Source organism: Biomphalaria glabrata, chromosome 6, assembly GCF_947242115.1.
Source record: "Biomphalaria glabrata chromosome 6, xgBioGlab47.1, whole genome shotgun sequence".
Taxonomy (NCBI): Eukaryota; Metazoa; Mollusca; class Gastropoda; family Planorbidae; genus Biomphalaria; species Biomphalaria glabrata.
Window position 1 is genome coordinate 28209477 of NC_074716.1, and position 25718 is coordinate 28235194.

At 35.6% G+C, this 25718-nt stretch overlaps 1 protein-coding gene across 1 annotated transcript; it reads left to right on the forward strand.

Moving 5' to 3' along the window:
• Positions 1-7441: 7441 nt before the first annotated feature.
• Positions 7442-13062, forward strand: LOC129926622 (uncharacterized). The gene is made up of 2 exons (XM_056031659.1): positions 7442-7882; positions 11742-13062. Exons 1-2 carry the CDS (start codon positions 7726-7728, stop codon positions 12308-12310), a joined length of 726 nt encoding a protein of 241 aa, XP_055887634.1. The 5' UTR covers positions 7442-7725; the 3' UTR covers positions 12311-13062.
• Positions 13063-25718: the final 12656 nt, after the last annotated feature.

A 25718-nucleotide genomic window follows, 5' to 3' on the forward strand; every position in this document is an offset into this window, starting at 1 on the left:
TTCTGCAAAAAAATACGGGGAGTTGGGATCAGACCGATAGAGGCTATAAAAAGAAAAGACCTAAAACAAAAGTGTGAAACTACACATTTACAGTACTTTATTTGACGAGTCTTTTACCCAAGATCTGTGGGCTTTTTTTAGGACTAGCTTATTTCAAGTACCCGGCATTTTCCGATACACAATTTCACACAAAAAATAATTGTAGAAACAAAAATTGTTGTGATTTAATTTTTTTAAATGATTTTTTAAAAGGTGTTTTAAAAGGTGTTACTGAGTTACTGTAATCAATTGTGAATATTCGTTTGTTATGAATCTCAATCTCTATTTTGTGTCTTTTCTTAATGTTTGCTTGAGTTAAGGGGTCGTGTTTTCTCCTGATGTTTATACCCGATTTCTCTTAGCAGCCGTTGTGAGACATTGGTCCAAAATAATGCTAAGCTTATGAATATATAAAAAAAAAATCGGATGTGAAAGTATGAATGAACTTGAAGTTATTTTATATGAAGTCCATTAATTATAGTTGCTTTGAAAAATTTATCTCACACATGCTATGGGCATTGTCATAATAGTCATAGATCTATAAAACCTAGTTAGAATCTGTAATCTATATCTATACTATAAAATAGAATGTGAGGTGTATGTATGTGACTTATAGACATCAAAACCTCTTGACCAATCTTGACAAAACTTGGCAGGAATGTTTCTTGGGTACCAAATTAGACCGTAGTGTATGTATTGTAGCCATAAAACAAACTTAAGACCCTATAAAAAAAATAAAGTTGTCCGACTCTATTAAAGCTATAGTATTTTATGGATCTAGGCCATGTTTACAATGTTGACATGAGAAAAAATCGAAAGGATTTAGATCTAGATCTTATTTTAAGAAATACACTTTGCGCAGATAGTTTTTTTTTACTTTGACACATGAAAATACAAAAGAAGATCCATTGATTTCATTATATAATAAAATTAACCTTCAAATTTGTGTTTCAAAAGCATTTTTTACATAAATTAGTTCCTTATATCTGTGACTACAGATTTCCTGACGAACATTCTTTCATTAGACAATACCGTAATGTTTCTTTCCATCCCTAGATCTAAAACTCTAATTTATCTCTAGGATGATAAAACTTCTCTTCGCACAGATAGTTTTATACTTTAACACATGAACATACTAAATATAGTCCATTCATTTCATATTTTGATCAAATTAACATTCAATTTTGGTTTTCTAAAGCATTTTTAATAGACTACATTCGTTTACGAAAGCTGCCAATATTCATTCATGAATCGCGTACTAAAAATTATTTCGTTTAATTGTTTACTTTATAATCCCATTCATTTAACAAAGCTATCACTCTTTTCGTTTTTAATACATATGAATGTATCGGCTTCGGGTAAACCCATTTTCGTAGCGAAAGAGAAAAAACTTGAAAGGATCATTAGCTAAGTTTAACATACATCTAAATCCAATCCACTACATTAGTAAACACAAACTTAGACCCGCAGGCCGCGGGTAATACCAGGCTAGTAATCATAAATATTCCAGTTGAATTTGAATCAAATACTTTCTATTGTAACTATTGAATCATTATAGATCTACTACTAGAATATAGATCTAGATTATAAATTTAGTAGAAATAGAATCTAAGATATTTAGAATTTACTATAGACTGTAACTCTAGGCAGTCTAGATCTAGAGTCTTAGACTTAGCCTTGATTTTAGACTAGATTTAAGTCTCGTATACTATTTTAGTTTATTAGGTCTTAGGGTTGAAAAGTCAGGGGCGTAGCTAGGGATTTAGGGGTCCGGGGGGATTGACCTCTTTGGGGGCCCAGGGGATTGACCTCTTTGGGGGCCCCTTGCATTTTGATATTGGAAATCATGACATGACATGATTTACACAAAAATATATGAGCCCAAAATCTAATGGTACAGTATATCAGTAAAATTAACCAAAAATAATCATTACGACTCTTTTAATGAATAATACCGTTGTTTATTGGCTAAATAATGCACAAGTGACAATCTCAAATCATATCGCTTCACGTCATGCATTCTGTGCAGCAAAGGCATCTATAACATCATCTACATCGATACTTTCTAGTATTTGTGATTTCACTGACATTAAAAGCCATGCTGCTAAACCTTTCTAGCGTCATTGTGCTCCTGAGATAGTTTTTGATGAACTTGAGCTTTAAGAATGATCTCTCATGTGACGCAATGGAAGTGGCCTGAGTTAGCAGTATTCGGAGGAGGTTGCAAGGTTTGAGCACACATCATTACCATATAAAGTCTGCTTCGTCAATATGTATATTTGTTGATGAAAAGTGCTCGTGTGTCAATGACATCATTGAACAAGCGATTTGCCTTTACTTCATCATTCAAACAGGAAAAAGTAACACAGTTTGTCATCATCCAACAGGTGTCTTGGTTCAAGAAGAAACCTAAAGGTGTTCATTTTCTTTCCAGCCTTTTGAATCTGCCCTTCATCTCTATATGAAGTCTGTCCAGCACTTCTGTCACAACACGTTTGAATTGCAGTTCTATTGAAAGTCCTTCATTAGAACTCAACTCCCCATCAAGTCTTTTCTTTCTTTTGGTTGTTTTTATTACAGGGAATCCATAGCATTCACTACCTTCTTTTGCTTTTTTGGATTGATGGAATATTTGTCAGTTTCTCATCATTTTGCAGAAAGCATGAAAGGGTACTAATTTCTTCAACATCTTTCCCTATGTGCAGTCTAGACTTTTGTAGTTTCTTCTGAACTATATCAATGGGGCACAGGAGCTTTGACCAGAATTCCAGATAGTCGAAATATTCTTAATTTTCCAATGCATGAAGAAGATTCTGTGCACTGCTTCTAGTGTCCATTCTTTCAGTTCTTGATTCAGAAAGTTTCTCCAACAGCTTGATGATTTTGTCGGGATGCAAGGAAACTGCCGACGTAGCTTCTTCTCTTGCATTACTCTTTTTTTTAAACTCCCGGCTTCATCTTCTATCAGTTTGGCTCATTTCTGAAGTTAATTCCTAAAAAGGTGACAATTGCTGGATCTATCTCAACAGAATGAAAAGCAGCCAGGTTGAGAGAGTGATTATCACAGTTCAGAAATGTTGCATTTGAATTTATGTCTAAATGACGTATCCGCAGGCCAGACAGACGGCCACTCATTGTGGCTGCATTATCATATGTTTAACCTCTGCGGCACGCTGTTTTGTAGCCCCACTTTGGTCAACTCGGCATGGTTGAAGTTCCCATTGAAAAAATAACCTTCTTTTAATTTCACAAATAAAAAATATGTCATGATTGTGAAATTTTCTCTGACGAAGAGACATACATTTAGTTGTTTTTTTATTCATTTTCCCACACATGCAATTCACTCTTTTAACACTCTATAAGAACAGTTTTTGTTTTTATTTAGAAAAACATGTGTCCATTGGATTGAGGAAAGATAAATAGGGGGTAATAACTCGAGTGTGAAGTTTTCTTCAAGGTTAATTAGCGTAACCTTAAAATACTCGCCATTTAAATCTAGTATAAGTAACAAAGAGAGAAATATTTTTAGTTCTTGCTGCAAGCAAATGTTTGATTTCTTTTGAGAGCAAAATAAATCGGCATCAAATCTTTTAAAGATTCGCGTTTTAAAATTTAAAACTAACTTAAAAAAAAACTTTGATCTCTGTGGGAAAAATATTTTTTTTAAAATGTCAGCAAAGTCAACGTACTGATAGACCTTGATCTAGGTTTAGTCTTTATTATAAATTCAACCCATAAATGTTGAAAAAAGACACAATTCTTCAATCAAATATATTAATTTATGTATTTACAAACAAATTTCGGACACTCGTTTGGGGTCCCCCTCAAGTGGGGGCCCGGGGATCTTCAAATTCTCCCACCCCCATCCCCCACCCTAGCTACGCCACTGTGAAAAGTAGTTCTTTTAGTAGAAATGTATTCAATACTGTATAGATAGTAGATATACCGAGTCTGATCTAGACTAGCTATAGAATTTTTCTAGATCTAGATATAGACTCTATATAGAATAATCTAGATAGTAGATGCAGACCTATTAGATCTAATAATTAATAAACTTTAGTCAGGTAGAGCTAGATCTAGACTAGTGACAATCTTGTAACATATTATATAAGATAAGATAAGACATTGGTATAATATGTACATTTGCTCACTAGTGCGTCAGTGCAACACCGCTTGTGTTTACGTAATAAATGGAGTTCCTAATATGTCTTCCCTCTTAAACACTAGTTTGTTATTTGTGTAATACAAATATTCTACAAATCTAGTCTCAAGATAGAATGTAGATTTTTAATCTAGAATGTTTCATGAATCACATGTGCCCAAGTGGTGATAATACTACGCCTACGGTATACGCAGAATCGTGAATGGCGTGAACGGTATAGGCAGAACCTATTGCCACTTGACGGCTTTTATATGTTTGTCTGCTGTGCTCACTAGCGGATCCAGAACTTTGAAGTGGGGGGGGGGGGCGATTTTTTTTCAAACCCTAACCCTAACGCCCAGTAAACCCTAACCCTATGCATAAACTTGCGTACACACACACACATATACATACATATATATATATATATGTTTATATATATATATATATATATTATAATTATAAAAAAGCAGCATTTCTCAACCTTCAGCGAAAAACAAAACAACAGGGGCAGCGCTATAAGGTTCTCTTGTGGGGTTCTTGCTTTTTTCACTGCAGAAACGCATTCTACTGACAAGTATAGCTCTTATTTATCAATGGATTTCGGGGCGAAGCCCCAACACCAAAAGCGTTTTCTTGCATTCTTCACTGCAGAAACGCATTCTCCTGACAAGTACAGCTCTTTATTCATCAATGGATTTCGGGGCGAAGCCCCGACGCCAAAAGCGTTTTCTTGCATTCTTCACTGCAGAAACGCATTCTCCTGACAAGTACAGCTCTTTATTCATCAATGGATTTCGGGGCGAAGCCCCGACGCCAAAAGCGTTTTCTTGCTTTTTTCACTGCAGAAACGCATTCTCCTGACAAGTACAGCTCTTTATTCATCAATGGATTTCGGGGCGAAGCCCCGACGCCAAAAGCGTTTTCTTGCATTCTTCACTGCAGAAACGCATTCTCCTGACAAGTACAGCACTTTATTCATCAATGGATTTGGGGGCGAAGCCCCGACGCCAAAAGCGTTTTCTTGCTTTTTTCACTGCAGAAACGCATTCTCCTGACAAGTACAGCTCTTTATTCATCAATGGATTTCGGGGCGAAGCCCCGACGCCAAAAGCGTTTTCTTGCATTCTTCACTGCAGAAACGCATTCTCCTGACAAGTACAGCACTTTATTCATCAATGGATTTGGGGGCGAAGCCCCGACGCCAAAAGCGTTTTCTTCTTTTTTCACTGCAGAAACGTATTCTCCTGACATCTACAGCTCATTATTCATCAATGGAGTTCGAAGCTCATTATTCATACTATTAAAAAAGGACCTTTTGAATAATGTTGTACTTGAAAATTATTTTAATATGAATTTATAGGCCCTTAATACATTGCAAATAAAACCGATTTGTTCCTTGAAAAGATACCCCACATATTTAGATTTTTGCTTTGGGGATCGCCTCCGAAAAAAAATTATTCAATAAATAGTATTCAATATGATTGGGTTATAAATTGTGAATTATAGTCCCAAATTTATTTAACTAGAAAAATATCAGATTGAGTAAAGGTTGGTAAAAGGCGACTACGAAAACATTATTTGAGTTTATAACTCATCTCAATCATGGCTCTAATACTGAAAAATTTTGTTTGAATTCTAACTTTTCCAATGCAAAGTCTTACTTAAAATAATTATGATAAATTCATGTGAAATTAAATAAACTCTGTCTGGAAATGGGAGGAGCGGTAGAGTGAAAACGATTAATCCTCGCTCCTTTAATAATTTCTGCTAAAGATTGCATTTGGCATTAAAGAATAGGGGTTGGGCGACTCAATATAAGAATTTAATTTATAGTGTATATAAATTATGATGGGGGAAATGCGATTGCATGTATCGCCCTTCCCTCCTGGTACAACCCTTTTTCATTTAAATTTACTAATGATACTATTTGAGATTAGATTGTGGTATGACATAATATACAATGGGTCACATATCAATACGTAGTTTATATTATATAGATATTCAACTAATTTTGTTCACAAACTATGATTCTCCACAAAAATAGGACCGCCCCCCCCCCCCAGCATTCAGAGGGCTAGAGTGGGGAGGGCAGTACATGCAATCGCCCCCCCCCCACCCCACCGAATCGGCCAAAATACCAGAAAGGGAGCGACATAATATAAAATGTATATATTAATTCAACTAATTTTGTTCACAAACTATGATTTCTCCATAAAAACGGACCGCCCCCCCCCACTCAAAGGGTTAAGGTGGGAAGGGCAGAAGAGGTATTCGTCCCCCCCCCCCACCAATCGGCAAACAGGGAACGACATAATATAAAGATCGGTTAAAAAATCAATAACAAGTCTACACAATGTAGATATTACATTGATTCTATTAGCAAGCTGTGATTTCTACAAATTAATTGGACCGCCCCCCCCACTCGAAAGTTTATGGGGGGGGGGCGGGATTGATACCATCGCCCCCTCCCGACCCCACCAATCGGCCAACATACTAGAGGGGGGGGGCGAAATAATCTAAAAATAGGTTGAAATATAAATAATTTGTATTTATTTTTAACATAAGTAATAAATTCGTATACAAATTGTGTGAATTCTATAATAAAATTCGCCCGCCCCCACCTCGGAGTCGGCCGAGTGGGGGGGGGGGGCGATCGCCCCTACCGCCCCCCCCCCCTGGATCCGCCAGTGGCTGTGCTGTACGAGATACTCCGAAAAATATGTAGATTCTTAAATGCTAGAACAATAGATCTATTCCACTTAATTTATTAACACAAATCTACTAATCTATCTATAATGTAGCTCTAGATATAGGCTATATTACCAACACATTCATGCAGGCTATATCTATTGTTTTGTAACTTTCGTCAATTCTTTTATAGAGAAATGACTTCTGTAATTTTTTTTTTTTTTTTTGCTGAAAATTTGAGCTATTCGCGTCTGACACATATATAATAATAATAATAATAAATAATTTCTATGTGCAGCAACAAAGCGCATTTAATGCAAGTCTTTGTGATTTGAAAATTTCACTAAACGACCAAAACAAAACAACAGGGTAATTTTATGTGATAGTCGTAAGCAACTAAAAATCAGAGGCGGGAAGACATCGAATTCTTTGACATGACTTCTTTGTTTTGTGTTTATTTAAACGAACATTCTTGCTTTAAATTAAAAAAAAACAACTGTTCTATTATTCAATTATCATTCATTCCAACATAGATCAACATCAGAGTCTAAGTCTTTACTTGGGTGACTGGCTGGTTGTGTGGAAAGCGTTCTGGACTATAGACACTATGGTCCTGGACTCTGACCGTTGCTATATCATGCCGTCATGCAGGAGGCTAGGGTTAGGACGTCACAATGTCATTTCCAAAGGAACTTTCGAAACTTATACATCATGAAAATGTAATCATTTACACATGAATACCTTTTAAGAAATAAATAGCGTAGACTCTGATCACTTCCTTCATGGCATGTTTGAATTTTTGAAACAGATAAACAGCAGCTCTGATTGTAAGGTGTCTGCAGACTGGCTTCTGTATGGAGTGTCTTTTTGGAGTGGTCATAACTGAAGCAAAGGCAGCAGAAGTGTCGTGTTTTGTTTCAGGAAGCTATGCACAGGTCACGTGTTCAGACAAAGACAAGAGAACTAAACATGGACTGAAAGTAAAAGACAAATTAGGTCCAATTTACAAAAGTAAGTTTTTGAGATTCGTGATTGATCATCTTGAATGGTTACAAAATAATTATTATAGAAAGGATACAAGTTTTGTTTCAGAGTTTATTATTGTCGTTGTTCGCGTTATACATTAATTTAAAGTCATTCATTGTATTAGCTTTAGAATCAATTCGTAAGAAATAACATTCAGCAATTCATCATTTTTCTACACCATTTTTATGGACAAAGAACTTTTTAAAAAATGTATATTATTGTTATCCAACCCCTTCTCAAACAAATACTAGGCTATAATTTAAAATTGTAAAATTGCAACTCATTATTGAACTATTCAGCCTAAATCTATAGAGCTACTACAGTGTCAATATTTTGGTTGGTCTCAAGTCGATCTATTTATCATGGCAAGAAAACAGAGAGAGGGATGAAAATCATTTATTTCTGTTATCTTACCATCCTTATGGTATATGTCTACTTTTATAATTACTAAATTTAAATAGTATGTAGCTTGTCACATGCCTACCAAACTAAATGACAATTGTGTCTCATTTTAGCCTGGTACGTGTTCCAGACTAACAAGCCGTCAAAACACCAGGCAATTACTGCCATCAGTCTTATACTATAATTTTCAGTAATCATATAGATCAAGTTGTAGAGGTATTTAATAACTGTCTCACTCTTTGTACGTAAGTTAATTTAACTCCTGACACCAAATATTGACGCTGACCTCATCTCTACATTTGGAGGTGGCGTAAAACTCAATTTTTTTTTTTTTTTACTTTTATTGATTTTTCTGTTAAAAAAATATTTGCTTGATAAGTTCTGAACTAGCTCCTACAGACTGAAAGGGACAGGGTCATTATTATTTATTTTTGGATCAAATAAATATCCTCAATTGGCGAATTATTTTCAGCGTAAATATTTATCGAATGTACAATATTTTATTATTTACAAGTCTGCAAAGTAATAATGTAAAATAAAAATGTATTATAAAAAAATTACAATCTTATCATAATGGCTTTGTGCAATATTCATATTTAGAGTAGAAAATATGCATAGAATATCCCAGAATGAACAAAGCACGGTAGTCTGGGGTAGATTGATGACATTTTGTAGCTAACAAGTTCATCTGCTGCTCTGCGGTCACCGTACGCTGGTCAGATCTAAAGTCTAGGTAAGTCTAACACCCGGAGCCGGTTTACTATCTAGAGTCTACATCGTGCTCTTTAAACAGTTTGATACTGTCAGACAAGTTGACATTTACTTTTGTACATGTAGTCAACTATCGCATCATGGGAATTAGGAGGAAAGATCAATCATCATCATCATTAAACTACATTGGGGTTAGGGCTTGCAAAAACTCTTGCAAAAACCCTGGACAGAAACCCTGCTGTTTTGTGTAGTGCATACATGTCACCATACAGGTCGAGAATTTTTGGTTTCCCAGACCTGTCGAGACGGAGATCAACAAGTCTGGGGCAGTCAAACAGAATACGAGACACGGTTTCCTCAGCTTTCTTCCCCGAACCGGGGGCACCGTAAGTGAAAGATCAATAGCATAATTTATTCCATTGGTTAACTTGCTTGCACGTCACATTGTTAGGGTCTCTTGTTACAGTATGAACATGCATGGAATTCTCTGGTGACACATAAGGACATGTTTCTCTAGTTCAGCTACATGTATTGTCATAGTCTGCTGTGACCTGTTGAGAGTCGAAAAATGTGTCCTTGATCATTTCAATAGCGTGTAATAAGTGTAGTGGTAGTTGTAAGTTACTATTTTTAAAAAGAGGTGAGGGGAGATAAGAGGGATAAAGTTTAGGTATATCCCCAATGGCGTAGCTAGGAATTGGCCATCATTTTGAGGCCAGGGGGGCTTAATCTTTTTTGGGGCCCCAGCATTTTGCATAAGCTTAATAGTTAATGTAAAAAAAAAAATTCAAACACTCATTTCGGTACCCCCTCAAATGTAGACCCTGGGGATTTTCTAATTCTTCCCCCACCCCCAAACCCATATACGCCACTGTCTATTTCTGTTAATAAAAGTTTGAGTAGCGCTATATAAAAGCTATAATTTATTATTTAAGTTATTTGATTATAATTATATTTTCAAAATAAAAGTAGGACTTAGAAAGTATACATTTAAATACATGAATTATGCAATAATTGTTTCGGTGACCTAATAAGGACCTGTTCAAGCTAACCATTGTTGTGGAGTGTGGAATGAGATGTAAACATCACATGCAATACAGTTAACTATTTGATTTTTCATTGGATGAGGATGTGTGATCAAAATATGACATGACTGTTCGGATGAATATGATATACATATTGAAAAATCTATTTTAGGAATTGATAAAATAGTAAAAGTAAATTTCTCTCAGCTGATTTTGTACTTAAAAATCACTGGATATGGGTTCATTTAAAATTTAGATAGGCTTTCTACAAGATTTGAGACTTACTGCTTCAGTTCGTTTGTTTGTTTGTTTTACATGTTTCGGATGTTCCTTCAGAGTTGAAGATAGTTTACTTCCTAGTCCAAACCTCCCGCTGGACGACGAGGGATGGGAGCGGGCAGGGTTTGAACCCTCGACCGTCGATAAATCATAACGACAGTCCAGCGCACAAACCGCACGACCAGGCAGCCATCCTAAGTACTCTTAAGTATGTTTATTGAGTTTTAAAAGTTTCCCTTCAGAAATAAAGATATTGCCTCAAAGTTTTAACCGCCTGAAGGATGACAGAGGATGGCAATGTGTTTGGTTCAACCTCTGGGTCTTCATGATCTCATAACGATTGTCCGTAGCGCAGCCATACAAAAAAAAGAATAGATAAGTTGAAGGAAATCCAGACGAAAAGCAAATAATAATTCAATAAATCAATCCAGAAAAGATAAACAACAAACTATAAAACCTTTAATTTTCATGAGCACTTCGCTGGCTCAGTGGTTAGTGTATTGGCTTGAGTAGGCTTGAGAACCCGAACTCAAATGAAGTGGTACAACTTTTTTTTTTGATATTTATAAGATGCATTTAAAAAGCCTTCACGGCAACAATGACATCCCCTTCTTTCTAACCCTTCCCCCTTTACCCAAATGGCCCAGATAATGATAGGATCATAGAGGATTGAGAAAGCTTAAAGCATGCCATTGCGCTGAACCAAAAGTCGGTAAAAATGTTTCAAATGGTACAGATATGTTATTCTTAGTCTAGATCTATTAAAATTTGAATTAGATGTTTGATTCAAACTAATTGATACTATTACAATTAATATAAGCTTATTTTTTTAATTATTTTTTTTCTTTTTATTTGAAATACCTGTATTGTAATTTTTTCCGCAGGTTTCATTGAAGTAAATAGACATTCGAACATTGCATTCACAATGACTTTTTCAGTATCATACAATGTCACGGCATCTACAAAGCAAGCAGAGGGACTGTTGAGTGACAGACAATATCTTATAGCTGAAGGATTGCTTTGTCTAGTTCGAGGCTCGGTGTCTATCCTGGGGATAATTGGTAACATGATTAACATCGTCACCTACGTCTCAATGAGGCCGAATGATGGCGTCACAGCCTCGTTTCTAGTTCTGGCTTTCTCTGATTTCTCATACCTCGTTACCATGGCTTCACGAGCTGTATCTTTTGGATTTTACTTTCTCGAGAAAATATATAATATGACTATTTGGTTTCCAGTTGAACCTTATGGAGTGTACATCTTTTTTGGAAATGCTGGGAGCATTCCTTATACTGTTTCAATTCTCATAACAACTTTACTGTCCGTAGTCCGATGTATTAGTGTGTGGCAGCCTCTAAAATTTAAAACTATGTTTGGACCGAAAAGATCTATGTATATAGTTGTCGTTTTTCTATTATTCTCTGCAGGTACCTATATTCCTGTGCTGGTGTACATGGGTATGACGGATCAGTTCAATGGACAGATTAATGCCTCAAGACCCACTCTTTGGATATCTCCTAAGAGAGAGGAAATTAAGGTTAATTTATGGTCTGTGAGGGACGCTATGCTGCCCATAGCTACCCAATTTATCGTGTCCGCTTGCGTTATCGTGATGGCGTTGAGCCTTCAAAAGACACTAGCATTTAGACACCAATCAAGTAAGTTCAAAAGTGATGTTTTACCCAAGAATAAACTTGGCTACAAGAAAACACATCGGCCAACTAAGCTTATTGGTAAAGAATTGCAGGCACTACAACAGGTTCTCTTCATAGCCTTGATTTTCATCATTTGCAACACTCCAAAGATTGTGGTCAATTTCACTCCCTACTTACTGCCAGACTTCGCACTGGGTCAGCTTAACCAGAACCTTTACCTGACTAGCATAGGTGTCCTCTACTTATTTCAGGTGATTAACTCAAGTACTAGTGTACTTATCTATTATAACTTCAGCTCTAAATACAGAAAGCACTTCAGAATTTGTTTTGGCTTGTTGTGAAGTGTCAGTGACAGCATGTGTTCTAAAAAAAATTCGGAAAAAATGGAACTTGTCAATTTCAGGTGAAATCAATCAAATATAATATTGCTTCAAAATAATGAAAAAATTAAATTTTATAAATTTTAATTATTTCATAAATCTGTTTGAGACGCAATTCATCGTAAAGACATGTCATAAACCCCCAAAACAACATGAAAATAGAAAATGTGTAGGTCACAGCTGGGGCTGCGTAGCCACGGAAATACTGCATTCCTCATTAATCTTCGGACTCAAAGACAAGCCTTATTATTACTATAAAACTGTTAAATGACTTCCAATATCCAATCAATTAACTTAATTAATTTTAAGATGTATGTTATCAAAAAAAATAAACAAAAAGAAAGCTTACTTTTTCTTTAGAAATCGCAGAAAGAAGAACTCTTTACCCATACTGAGCTGTGAATAAGTTTTGAGGTTTGCAATTTCACGGCTGTGTGTTTAAGTTTATTTCTATTATTTATTTGAGAGCTAATTGTCACCCATATTTTTTGGGTGCGTTACATCAATGTTTTCTAACTTAACCTCGCTCATCCCTCTTTTTCCTTAACACTGTCTATGGATCCATCAAAAAACGGAGGATGCATAGAGCAAAAACAAATGGGAGTGTCATCAAACGTCCATGCCGACCAACAAAATGATTTGCCCAAACACAACCTCGAAGATATCAAAACAGTGTTGAAGCAGTGCTGAAGCCCATACCGCTCGTACATTGTAAAAAGTACGGTCTAACTTTTTGCTAACAAGTACAATTTGTATAGTGTAAAGTTTTTGATATTCTTGTTGAATTTCAAACAAAATTCATTGACCTAAAAAGAAACGAGTTTGGGCATCTGTGTCTTGCTGCTGTCACTTTTTTTTAAAGTCTGCACCGGAAGTCTTTTCTTCATTGGTTACGACCAGATCGGCCCATTTGGTGCCGGCTCGTTAGCCCTTTATATGAGAAAAGAGTCCTTGTAATCGTAACAAATTTCCATAAGAATCAATAAAGCAGTCGTAGTCTTAGTCTTAGTCATGTAGCCAGTTCAACTCTGGTGGTTTATAATTCAGTATCTTCTATCTTCTATCTTGTAACTAAAATGAGTAGCCCTTTAGTGAAAGCGCGTCTAAAATTGTAATATATATTCGCATTTTGTTGTTATTTAATAATTGATTAATTTAAAAAAATATAATTAAATAATCCAAAACCCTTTCCATTTATCTCCAATAAAAATGAAAAACATCTCCCCTCTCAGACTTTTAATTTTAAAATGACAGTAAAATCCATGATTGTCCGTGTCTAATTTTATGGTATATTTACTAAAAATTAACACTTTTATTTAAAAAATGTGATTTGTTTTCAAGAAGAAAATAATATAGAGGGAGACGACCATTGAAAGTTATTGTATACCATCAGATGCAAATTTGCTGCTTGAGTAGCTTACTTTTCTTGGTGAACTAATTTGGCTTGTAATACTTTGTTTAATCTGAATAAATTCCTTTAATAATCTTGCATGCCATCCAGTAACTCCTAAACATTTGTTATTATAAAAGCATTCGCTTAATTATCAGCAATCTAAAGGCATCAATAATTATCTAACATGGTCAGGATCTTTATTGCTAAAAAGAGAACATCACTTATTCAAAAAGTGAATCTGGACTCATTCTGTCTGTCCGGCCCATATTGTGTACACATTAGTTCTTACACTTCCCATTCTATGGTGAAATTGAAACTTTGCACAATTATTTATTGTTCTTAACAAAACATGAATCTAGAAAAAAAAAATCAAACAATTAATTAAATAGTGGTAATTAATTTATTTTGTTTGATAAAGAAAAGGGAAATAAATCTCACACTATCGATATATATATATATATATATATATATATATATATATATATATATATATATATATATATATATATGTATATATATATATATATGTGTGTGTGTGTGTGTGTGTGTAGGGGGGCCCGTAAATGTGCTGCTCTTCCCCTTGTACACGCTTTTTTAAAAGTTTTTTTTTCATATTCTGCTTTATTAAAAAGTGAAGTTCCCCATTCAGACCTTGCGATCTATAGGGCAGATGGTGTTAAGATCATGTTTCTTTGGCCAACGGTTAACGAGCAGGGTGTCATGTGGCCAGCACAACGATCAACCGCCTTTACTTTCCCAACTAGATTCAGGTACCCATTAGAGTTGGGTGGAGTCAAAGGCGTCCTAAAAATCCCAAAGTTCAAAATACCAGTCTTCACCAAGATTCGAACACAAGACCCCAGGTTTGGAAGCCAAGCGCTTAACAACTCAGCCATCGCGCCCTCTAGTTTCGTATTAACATTGTCCTAAAGCTATTTCTTGTGTATATTCAGGTCAGAGACGTTATTTGTGACTTCTGTTGTAAACACCCATCCTATGGTTATATAGTTGGTTTCTTTTTTAGGTTCTTAGATAAAAAAAAATCCAATCGAAGGTTCTTATATAGCCTACTGTTATTCTTGTTTTGTTTTATGGCTGTGTGTGCTCTTGTAAAATAAATTATTATTGCGAACTCTAATAATGCTAATTGTTATCATTATTATTATCATGAATCATAATTCTTAATAGTAGATACAACCTAAGTATGTTTCACTCGTAGTGCCTCTGAAATGTTTCCTTTGTAGCCTTTTACTTTCGCTTTTTTTTTGCACGGATGACACATCTTCCTAAACATGTATTGATTATGAGATTAGGATTCAGATGCATCCTTATTGAGTCTGAAGATAGTAGGTCATTAACGTTATAAGCAACCCCCCCCTAGTAATTAACACTTGCTTAATGACATCCTAATATGATTGAAGCTTATGGAAACAGAGTGCAGAAGATTTCTTTAAGAGGAGATCGAATCACTAATGATTTACAGAAAATTCTTGCATGTATAATTTATATTCCATCCATAATTTCATTAATTATACACGGTGAGAAACAGCAACACAGTGAAAGGCCAAACATACCAGTGAAAAACGTAAATAACTAGTTTCGAAATTGTCTTTATAATTTACTAATTATTTCTATTTCTAAATAAGAAAAAAAAACAACCTTGAGGGCATTTTGAATATTAATATTTTGGGTACGATGAACTATTTATTCAATTGAGAGGAATTATATTATCTATAAATAAATAAAACATTAAAATATCGCATTGGGTTTTATAGTTGAACTGTTAACAATTGACTGCCCATATTCAAAAGAAACACTTATTGTTTAACAAAGTATTTTCAAATGTGGATTAAGTCTCAGTCTACACTTCAAATTTAAATGTTCAAATCTTCAGATCGAGATGGCATTTTATTGAAAAGAAACGTACGAGCAAGGAAATGATGTGAAACAAATTGAAATAAAAATAAGAACCAATTGAACTAAAGTACGCCAATAAGTAATACACTTGTATAAAATAATTCATTCACAGTAATTGCAACCATCTTATGATGCATATGATAGTTGGTTTAGATAAGCGACAAACACAAAAAGTCTTCAATCGGATGTACCATAGGCCTACTGGTGATGGCCCATTCTATTGCTATATCTACTTTATGTGGACTTACCAAGATATCACTTTTATAAGCTTAAAATATGGCATGCTAACAATTTACGCTGTCTTGCGAAATTGCCAAGCCCTAAAAGTTAATATTATTATAAACATGGGTAAATATTTCAAGGTAACATGGATACTGATTGCCGTGTTTACAAGTCCTTGATCCAGTAAGAAAAATAGGTCAGTGATGTTGTTTTAGTTATTAGGATTTTAGATGACCTACATATTTTTAAAATATCTATTTCATAATTGGCATACTTTATTTTATTAGTTTCTAGTCTCGTTTTTCAAGCACGATCTATTCATCGCATTCAAGTCCTTGTTTCATTAAAGATGTTATTAGATTTGTGTGGCCTGTCTGTCCGTCCGTCCGTCCCGTTTAGATCTCGTAAACTAGAAAAGATATTGAAAATCCTAATTACTAATGCTAATTACATCATGTACAAATATATATATTTAATATACATATAAGTGGAACATAATTTAAAACAATAATTAATATGTAGTTTTTGTAAACTGTATCGCGGTTATCATAAATAACACAATACTAAAGGATTTTTTTAACGGGAATAACGCAGGAGTGTTTGAATAAGAGATTGACAATTTACAAACCAATTAGTCATTATATGACAGTTAAGCCAGGTTCACATCTAACTTCACCTTCACTTCGCCCATCCCTTTGTCTGCTGAACCGTTGGGGCACCACACGAGATCAGTCAACCTTCTTTCTCCATTCTTCTCTGTCATTTGCCTTTGATAGAATTTCATTCTGATATTCATTCTGAAAATATTGAAACCTGCTTTTTTACCTGCCTGGGTGGACCATTTCGAGTGCCGATTTTGTTTCCACACAAACTGTCTTTGTAACCTTGTTAAATCTTGTAATTATGTTGTGGTGATTGAGAAGACATTTTAGGCACTAACACAGCTTTAGATTTCACAATGTAACATTTTTATCTGTTTTCAATGTCCCTATTTTATTGAAATATTTTATTGAAATAGTTAATTATTCTTCAAACTCCATTAGAGTGAGGGCTTGAGAGGCTTAAATCCTCTCTTGCAAAAGTCCTGGACAGAAACCCAATAATAACTCTCTCCCTCTCTCCATCTACCTATCTTTGTCTATCTATCTCTCTATTTCTCTCTCTCTCTCTCTCTCTCTATCTATCTATCTATCTATCTATCTATTTTATCCATTCATCCTTCATTTTATCCCTTTTATTTACAAAATTGCTCTATAGAAATTTTTGTTGTTGTAAGTTTAAAATATTTTTGTGAGAGCGAGTGATGGCTTTGAACTTTTATGTTTATTCATTCGTCTATATTAATAATAAAACATCACCCCCTTAATTTTCTTTTTAAACGCGAAAGGATAAAATGTCTTATGACATGCATCTCTTGTATAGAAATTATTAAATAACCTAATTTTTTTAAAATTTTATTCAAACAGGACTCTGAAAGCATATGAAAAATAAAGATTTAATCAATTAGTCAGAGTACACTCAAAATGAGTTTTGACACGAGAACTAACAGTGTAATGTCCTTGAAACAAGCAGAGGGACTGTTGAGCGACAGACAATATCTGATAGCAGAAGGATTGCTTTGTCTAGTTCGAGGCTCCGTGTCTTTCCTGGGTATAATTGGTAACATCATCAACATCATCACTTACGTCTCAATGAGGCCGAATGATGGCGTCACAGCCTCATTTCTAGTTCTGGCTTTCTCTGATTTCTCATACCTCGTTACCATGGCTTCACGAGCTGTATCTTTTGGATTTTACTTTCTCGAGAAAATATATAATATGACTATTTGGTTTCCAGTTGAACCTTATGGAGTGTACATCTTCTTTGGAAATGCTGGGAGCATTCCTTATACTGTTTCAATTCTCATAACAACTCTACTGTCCGTAGTCCGATGTATTAGTGTGTGGCAACCTCTGAAATTTAAAACTATGTTTGGACCGAAAAGATCTATGTATGTAGTTGTCGTTTTTATGTTGTTCTCTGCAGGGACTTATATTCCTGTGCTGGTGTACATGGGTATGACGGATCAGTTCAATGGACAGATTAATGCCTCAAGACCTACTCTTTGGGTATCTCCAAAGAGAGAGGAGATTAAGGTCAATATGTGGGCTGTAAGGGACGCTATGCTGCCCATAGCTTCCCAATTTATCGTGTCCTCTTGTGTTATCGTGATGGCGCAGAGTCTCAAGAAGACGCTTGCGTTCAGACATAACCAATCAAATAAATTAAAAACAGATTTCTTTCCCAAGAATATATCTAGCTACAAGAAAACACATCGGCCAACTAAGCTTATTGGTAAAGAATTGCAGGCACTACAACAGGTTCTCTTCATAGCCTTGATTTTCATCATTTGCAACACTCCAAAGATTGTGGTCAATTTCACTCCCTACTTACTGCCAGACTTCGCACTGGGTCAGCTTAACCAGAACCTTTACCTGACCAGCATAGGTGTCCTCTACTTATTTCAGGTGATTAACTCAAGTACTAGTGTACTTATCTATTATAACTTCAGCTCTAAATACAGGAAGCACTTCAGAATTTTGTTTTGGCCTGTTATAAAGTGAATGATAATGTCCTGGTATTGTGTATTGGAAGAGGAAGAAGACAGTATCAACATTTTTCTAGCTCTATCTATGCATCTTTGTAGGCTATCGATCCTTTTTAAATATGAACAATATATAGTAATAAAGTAGGCTATATTAATGTAGCTGATGGGACATTGACTGTAGATCGTCTAATACGAAGAGTACTGAGAAGATAATGAAAAGGAATTTTAAAATAATTTATGCCTTTTTTTAAGGAACTTTCAATGCTATAAACCAACATTTGAAATACAAAATATAATAAGAGAAATGGAATAGACCAATGAAGTTCATTTAACATATAAACTTGTAATCGGACATTGTGGGTCCGTTTGCACTCAAACGTTATTATTAATATTACATTCATGTCAGTGACCATGAATAGATCAATAAAAGTCAAATATTATCTTTCACAGATTTTGCGAGAGAAAAGGATAGTGCTTCTTTAGTCAAGTTGCATTGGCTTATAGTCATCCCTTACAATGATGTAATATGTTCTCATTTTGTAAACATTTGCATACAATTTTAGCGGCCCCCGAAAGGGGAAAAGACGCTCTGAGTATTGAGTGGCCTGTCTGTCCGTCCGTCTGTCCCGTTTATAACTCAGAAACTAGAAGAGAAAATGAAAATCGGACATTTTAGATCATTCAAAGTTCTGATGCAAAGGCTACTTTTTTCCTTTCCGAAAGTGAACCATCTAATTTTTAAAATTATCTATGCAAGCAGATTTTTCAAAAAATACACTACTTTTAAATGAAAAACTTCAGGGGAGGTAAGTCTTTTAAAAAGGTCTTAGACTTCTTCATTAATAAATCAAGTTTCATTCATAGATTCGCGCATTGGTAGGGCCTACAACAAATTTGCATCTAAGGTCACAATGAAAAAAAAGTATCAATGGATCATTATAAAATAGATTTTCCATTTATTAACTAAGTTATGGAATAGAATACTGTTTCAAAATGTTGTTTTTTATAATAATTTTAATACGAACTTCGTTTCAGTTGAAAGTTTAGCGCATAGTTTTGAAATATCTTCATGATACACTTGACAACAATCTAAATTAGACTCAAGATGTAGATCTAGATTTCGATTTAAACGTATTAAACAATTTGAACAAAATTTACATCTATAAATTATTAAGGAAATAGTTTATCTTCTTACAGTTTAGGGGTGAAGATTTATATATTATATAAACAGTAGCATCAAATGCGAACAGCAAAGTGCATTATTATCCAGTAGTAGGCCTACTAGATTCTAGATCTACATCTAATCCTGATAATCATATTGGCCTAACTCGAGGTCTAATAATTTTAAGATTTAAAGTCATACGAATTCTATTCTAGATCTAGATTATATATCTAGATTCTATGTCTAGTCTAGACTCTAGTCTAGATATAGCCTGTGTTGATATGGTGCGCAAAGGTGCACGCGTTCAATATAATAAAGTATCATTCTCCGCCATGACACTAATGGTTGTTGTTTGTTTATTGCTGACTGTGAACCTAGATCATAATTAACATGGTGGCAGCGGTATATTAATGATCAGAGGTAATCATTAATCAGTATATAAAGGTTAATCGTTTGCATTAATAAATAGACAACAATTCAAGGCTACGCCGTGCAATGGCAGCTAGAAATTTCCTTCCTGTACCCGAGCCGCTCGAGGTAGAAGGAAACATGGCCGCTAATTGGCAAAAGTTTCACCGGAGCTGGCGAAACTATGAGTTAGCCATTAAATTGTCGGAAGAATCAGAGGAGGTCAGAGTGGCCACCTTTCTAACAATTATAGGAACAAAAGCGATGGACATATATGATGGTCTTGAAATTGAGAAGGGAAAAGAAAGAAAGATGGAAGAAATAGTGAACAAATTTGAAAGTTTTTGCATTGGAAAAACGAATGAAACTTATGAGCGCTATGTGTTCAATACGCGTGAACAGCAAGAAGGCGAGGACATTGAAAAGTACATAACAAATCTGAGAAGACTTGCAAAAACGTGTAGTTTTGAACGCCTGGAAGATAGCTTGATTAGAGACAGAGTAGTTCTTGGTATTAGACATGAATGCCTCAAAATGAAATTGCTACAAGATAGTAGTCTCACATTGGAAAGGTGCAGAGATATTTGCAGAGCATACGAGACGCCAACAAACAGTTGAGACAAATACAAGCCGATCCTCCAATCATTGAGAAAGTATCAACACCTTCAAGAACAAACATTCAGAAAGGTAAATGCAGGTATTGTGGAAGGATTCACGAATACATTAAAGAAAAGTGCCCTGCATGGGGTAAAATGTGCCTAGCATGCAAGGGGAGACATCATTTTGCTGTGATGTGCAAAAAGAAAATTCAGCAGGTGTCAGATGATATGTCTAACGATGAAAGACAGCTACAGTCGGACACAAGAGATGATGTCATGATGGTAAAAAATGAATGGGTGATGTCTTTGGAGAACCACAAAACGAAAAGGATGACAGCAGTTATGACAGTAAATGGTCACCGTGTAAGGTTTCAAATGGATAGTGGAGCTGATGTAAATACCATCCAGGAAAAATACGTAAATAAGAATCAGATAGAAAAGGCAACGCAAAGATTACTAATGTGGAATAAGACTGAAATGAGACCCATAGGGAAAGCCACTCTAACGACGAGAAATGAGAAAACTAACGAAACCTTTGAGGTGGAATATATAGTTGTACCAAATAATCTAGCATGCCTTCTAGGTCATGAAACTTTAACAAGAATGAAGTTAATCAAAGTCAATAAAGATAGGTTCATAGCATCAGTAGTGAATAACCAAGAAGAAGACTATAGTCCAAAGTTTACTGGTGATTTGGGTGACTTAGGAGAAGTGTCTTTAAAGATTGATAGCAGCATTAAGCCCAAGGTTCTGCCGTGTAGAAAGATCCCTATTGCTTTACAAGAAAGAGTTAAGGAGGAGTTAAAGACCCTAGTGCAGAGAGGAATCATAGAACCAGTGATAGAGCCTACAGAGTGGGTGAGTCAGATGGCAATTGTGGAAAAAGCTAATGGAAAAATTAGGATCTGTATAGATCCACAAGCCCTGAATAAAGTTTTACTAAGGGAATTCTATAATCTTGCTACTTTAGATGACATATTGGCAGATTTGAACGATGCCAAAATATTCAGCAAATTGGATGTGCAAGAAGCTTTCTGGCATGTCAGACTAGACACAGCGTCATCTAATTTGACAGCAATGATAACCCCTTTTGGTAGATACAAATGGAAACGATTACCATTTGGACTGAAAGTGAGTTCAGAAATTTTTCAGAGACGATTAAATCTAGCACTAGAAGGACTGAAAGGCTGTTTCAATTACGTTGATGATATTATAGTGGTAGGAAGAGGAAGAACGAAAGAAGAAGCACTCAGAAATCATGATATTAACCTAAGAGAGCTGATGAAGAGATGTCAAGAAAAGAAGATTAAACTGAACCATGAAAAGTCTGTTTTTAGAACAGCTGAGATTAATTTTTTGGGTCATATTATTACAGAAGCAGGAATAAAACCAGACCCGAACAAAGTATCTGCGATTTTGAGTTTGAATGCTCCAAAAGATATTTCATCAGTCCGAAGATTTTGTGGCATGGTTCAATATCTTGCAAGATTTGTTCCAGATTTGTCGACAGATTTACAGCCCATAACAGAGTTGATCAGAAAGAACACACCATTTGTTTGGTCTGATCAATGCACACGAGCTTTCAACAAGATAAAACAGAAAATATCGACTCATGGCACATTGATATATTTTGACCCTAACAAAGAGCTTACATTACAAGCAGATAGTAGCCAAAATGGGTTAGGAGCAGCGTTATTACAAGATGGCAGTCCAATAGCATATGCTTCTAGATCATTAACTGATACTCAGAAAAGATGGGCACAGATTGAAAAAGAATTGTTAGCAGTGGTTGTTGGTTTGGAACGTTTTGACCAGTATACGTATGGCAGGACAGTTATAGTTCAGAATGACCATAAACCACTGGAAAACATCCTTCAAAAACCACTCAGTTCTGCTCCGAGAAGGCTACAAAGTCTAATGATGCGTCTTTATCGTTACGATATCCAGTTTCAATATGTCAAAGGCACAAATTTGTTCATAGCTGATACTTTGAGTAGAGACCCATCAGAGGAAAAGAGTGATATCCCTGATGTTTGTGTCAATACAGTCGGACTGGCAATACCAGATGCAGTGCTGGAGAAAGTCAGAATCGAGACAGAGAAAGATAGAACAATGCAAACACTTATTCAGTATATCCTAAATGGATGGCCAGACAAACAAAATAGTTTACCTGAACTCAAACAATATTTTTCACTAAGAGACATGTTAACATACGAAGACGGACTCCTGTTGAAAGGAGAACAAATAATCATACCGATATCACTTCGCAAGGAAATAGAAGAAAAACTCCATGCAGCACATCTGGGAGTAGACTCAATGAAAAGAAGAGCAAAAGAAACAGTTTTCTGGCCTGGATTATCAGCTCGAATACAGGAAATAGCCAACTCATGCTACATTTGTCAGAAAAATAAACCAGCAAACCAGAGAGAAGAATTAATACATCACGAAATAGGTTCTAATCCGTGGGACAAGATTGGAATTGATTTATTTCAAATGTGTGACCAACAATATCTAGCCATAGTGGACTATTATTCAAATTTCATAGAGGTAGAAAACATGCAGTTGACAACAACACACGCAATTATAAAGAAACTGAAAGTTTTATTTGCAAGATATGGGGTGCCCAAAGTTTGTATATCTGATAGCGGACCTCAGTTCACATCGGAATATTTTTCCAAATTTATGATGGAATGGGGAGTGACTCATTTGAAATCTTCTCCAGGACACCATCAATCCAATGGAAAAGCTGAGTCAGCAGTTAAAATTTTGAAGAACATAATGAAGAAATCTAGAGAATCAAAGTCAGATGCTTATGAAGCTCTTCTGGAATTTAGAAATACTCCAAGGCAAGACACAAATCTAAGCCCAGTTCAGATGTTTTTTGGTCGGATGACTCGAACACTGATACCAAACAAAAGGAGTAACATTAAGATTTCTACATGTCAAGAGAACATTATGAGAAGGAAAGAAAAACGTCAGATGAGTGTAAAAACATCTTTTGATAAGAGGTCAAGAAATTTAAGTCAGCTGAAAACTGGACAGATGGTCTATTTCCAATCTCCTAATGACCCTACATGGAGACGTGGAAGAATCCAGTCTCAAGTCAATCAGAGAGCTTACATTATTCGAGGTGACAATGGTGCAGTGTACCAAAGAAACAGAGTGCATATTAACCCGAACAGAGAAACAGAAGAAGATATATTTCCCGATACTGATAACAACATACAGGACAATAGAACTCAGGATCAACACGTTCGCCACTCATCAACTCATCATTCCCTGCGACCAAGGGATCAGTTGAAGAAACCGACAAGATTCAATGACTATGTGTCTTAATGAACTATTGAATGTTGATTTTTAAATGTGATATGTTTAATATTGATTGAAGCGTATACATGTATGTTACGTTTAGTTGTTTATGTTGTTGTTTTATTTTTTTTCTATGATACTCCCCGAAATGTTTTATTTTTTTAATTTTTTTTTTAAAGAAAAGGGGATGTTGATATGGTGCGCAAAGGTGCACGCGTTCAATATAATAAAGTATCATTCTCCGCCATGACACTAATGGTTGTTGTTTGTTTATTGCTGACTGTGAACCTAGATCATAATTAACAGCCTGGATTCTAAATATAGCCTGGATTCTAGATTTAGTTCTAGATCTTGATCTAGACCTAGTCTAGATTCGAGATCTAGACCTAGTCTAGATTTGAGATCTAGATCTAGACCTAGTCTAGATTCGAGATCTAGACTAGTCTAGATTCTAGGTCTAGACCTAGTCTAGATTCTAGCTCCGAGCACTGGCGGATCCAGAACTTTGGAGTGGGGGGGGCGATTTTTTTTCCAAACCCTAACCCTAACGCCCAGTAAACTCTAACCCTATGCATAAACGTAACAGAAAAAAAGTCTTTCTCTTGCAAGCTTGGGGTTTTGGGAGAGCGCTGTAAGCTTCTTCAGTGGGGTTCGGGGCGATGCCCCAATGCCCAAAAGCGTTTTCTTGCATTTTTCTCTGCAGAAACGCATTCTTCTGACATCTACAGCTCATTATTTATCAGTGGGGTTTGGGGCGAAGCCCCGACGCTAAAAGCGTTTTCTTGCATTTTTCACGTCTGAAACGCATTCTTCTGACATCTACAGCTCATTATTTATCAGTGGGGTTCGGGGCGAAGCCCCGACGCCAAAAGCGTTTTCTTGCATTTTTCACGGCTGAAACGAATTCTCCTGACATCTACAGCTCATTACTTATTAGTGGTGCACGGGGCGAAGCCCCGACGCCAAAAGCGTTTTCTTGCATTTTTCACTGCAGAAACGCATTCTTCTGACATCTACAGCTCATTATTTATCAGTGAGGTTCGGGGCGAAGCCCCGACGCCAAAAGCGTTTTCTTGCATTTTTCACGGCTGAAATGTATTCTCCTGACATCTACAGCTCATTACTTATTAGTGGTGTTCGGGGCGAAGCCCCAACGCCAAAAGCGTTTTCTTGCATTTCTCACTGTAGAAACGCATTCTCCTGACATCTACAGCTTATTATTCATCAGTGAGGTTCGGGGCGAAGCCTTGACGCTAAAAGCGTTTTCTGGCATTCTTCACTGCAGTAACGCATTCTCGTGCCCTACAGCTCATTATTCATTCTATTATAAAGTGCCTTTTGAATAATGAGAAAAATATTCTAATATGAATTTATAGTCCCTTAATACATTGCAAATAAAACCGATTTGTTCTTTGAAAAGATTAGATACCCCACATATTTAGATTAAGGTTTTGAGGATCGCCGCCGAAAAAAAAAATTCGATTAATAATATTCAATAAAATTCTAGCATACATTGTGAGTTATAGTCTTAAATTTATTTAACTAGAAAAATATGAGATAGAGTAAAGGTTGGAAAAAGTCGACTAGGAAAAGCTTATCTGGCTTTTCAACGCATCTCAACCATAACTGTTATATTGAAAAATTTCGTTTGAATTATAACTTTTCCAAAGCAAAGTCTTTCTTGAAATAGTTATGATGAATTCATGTCAAATTACACAAACTCTGTCTGGAAAGGGCAAGGGCGGTAAAATGAAAACTATTAATTCTCGCTC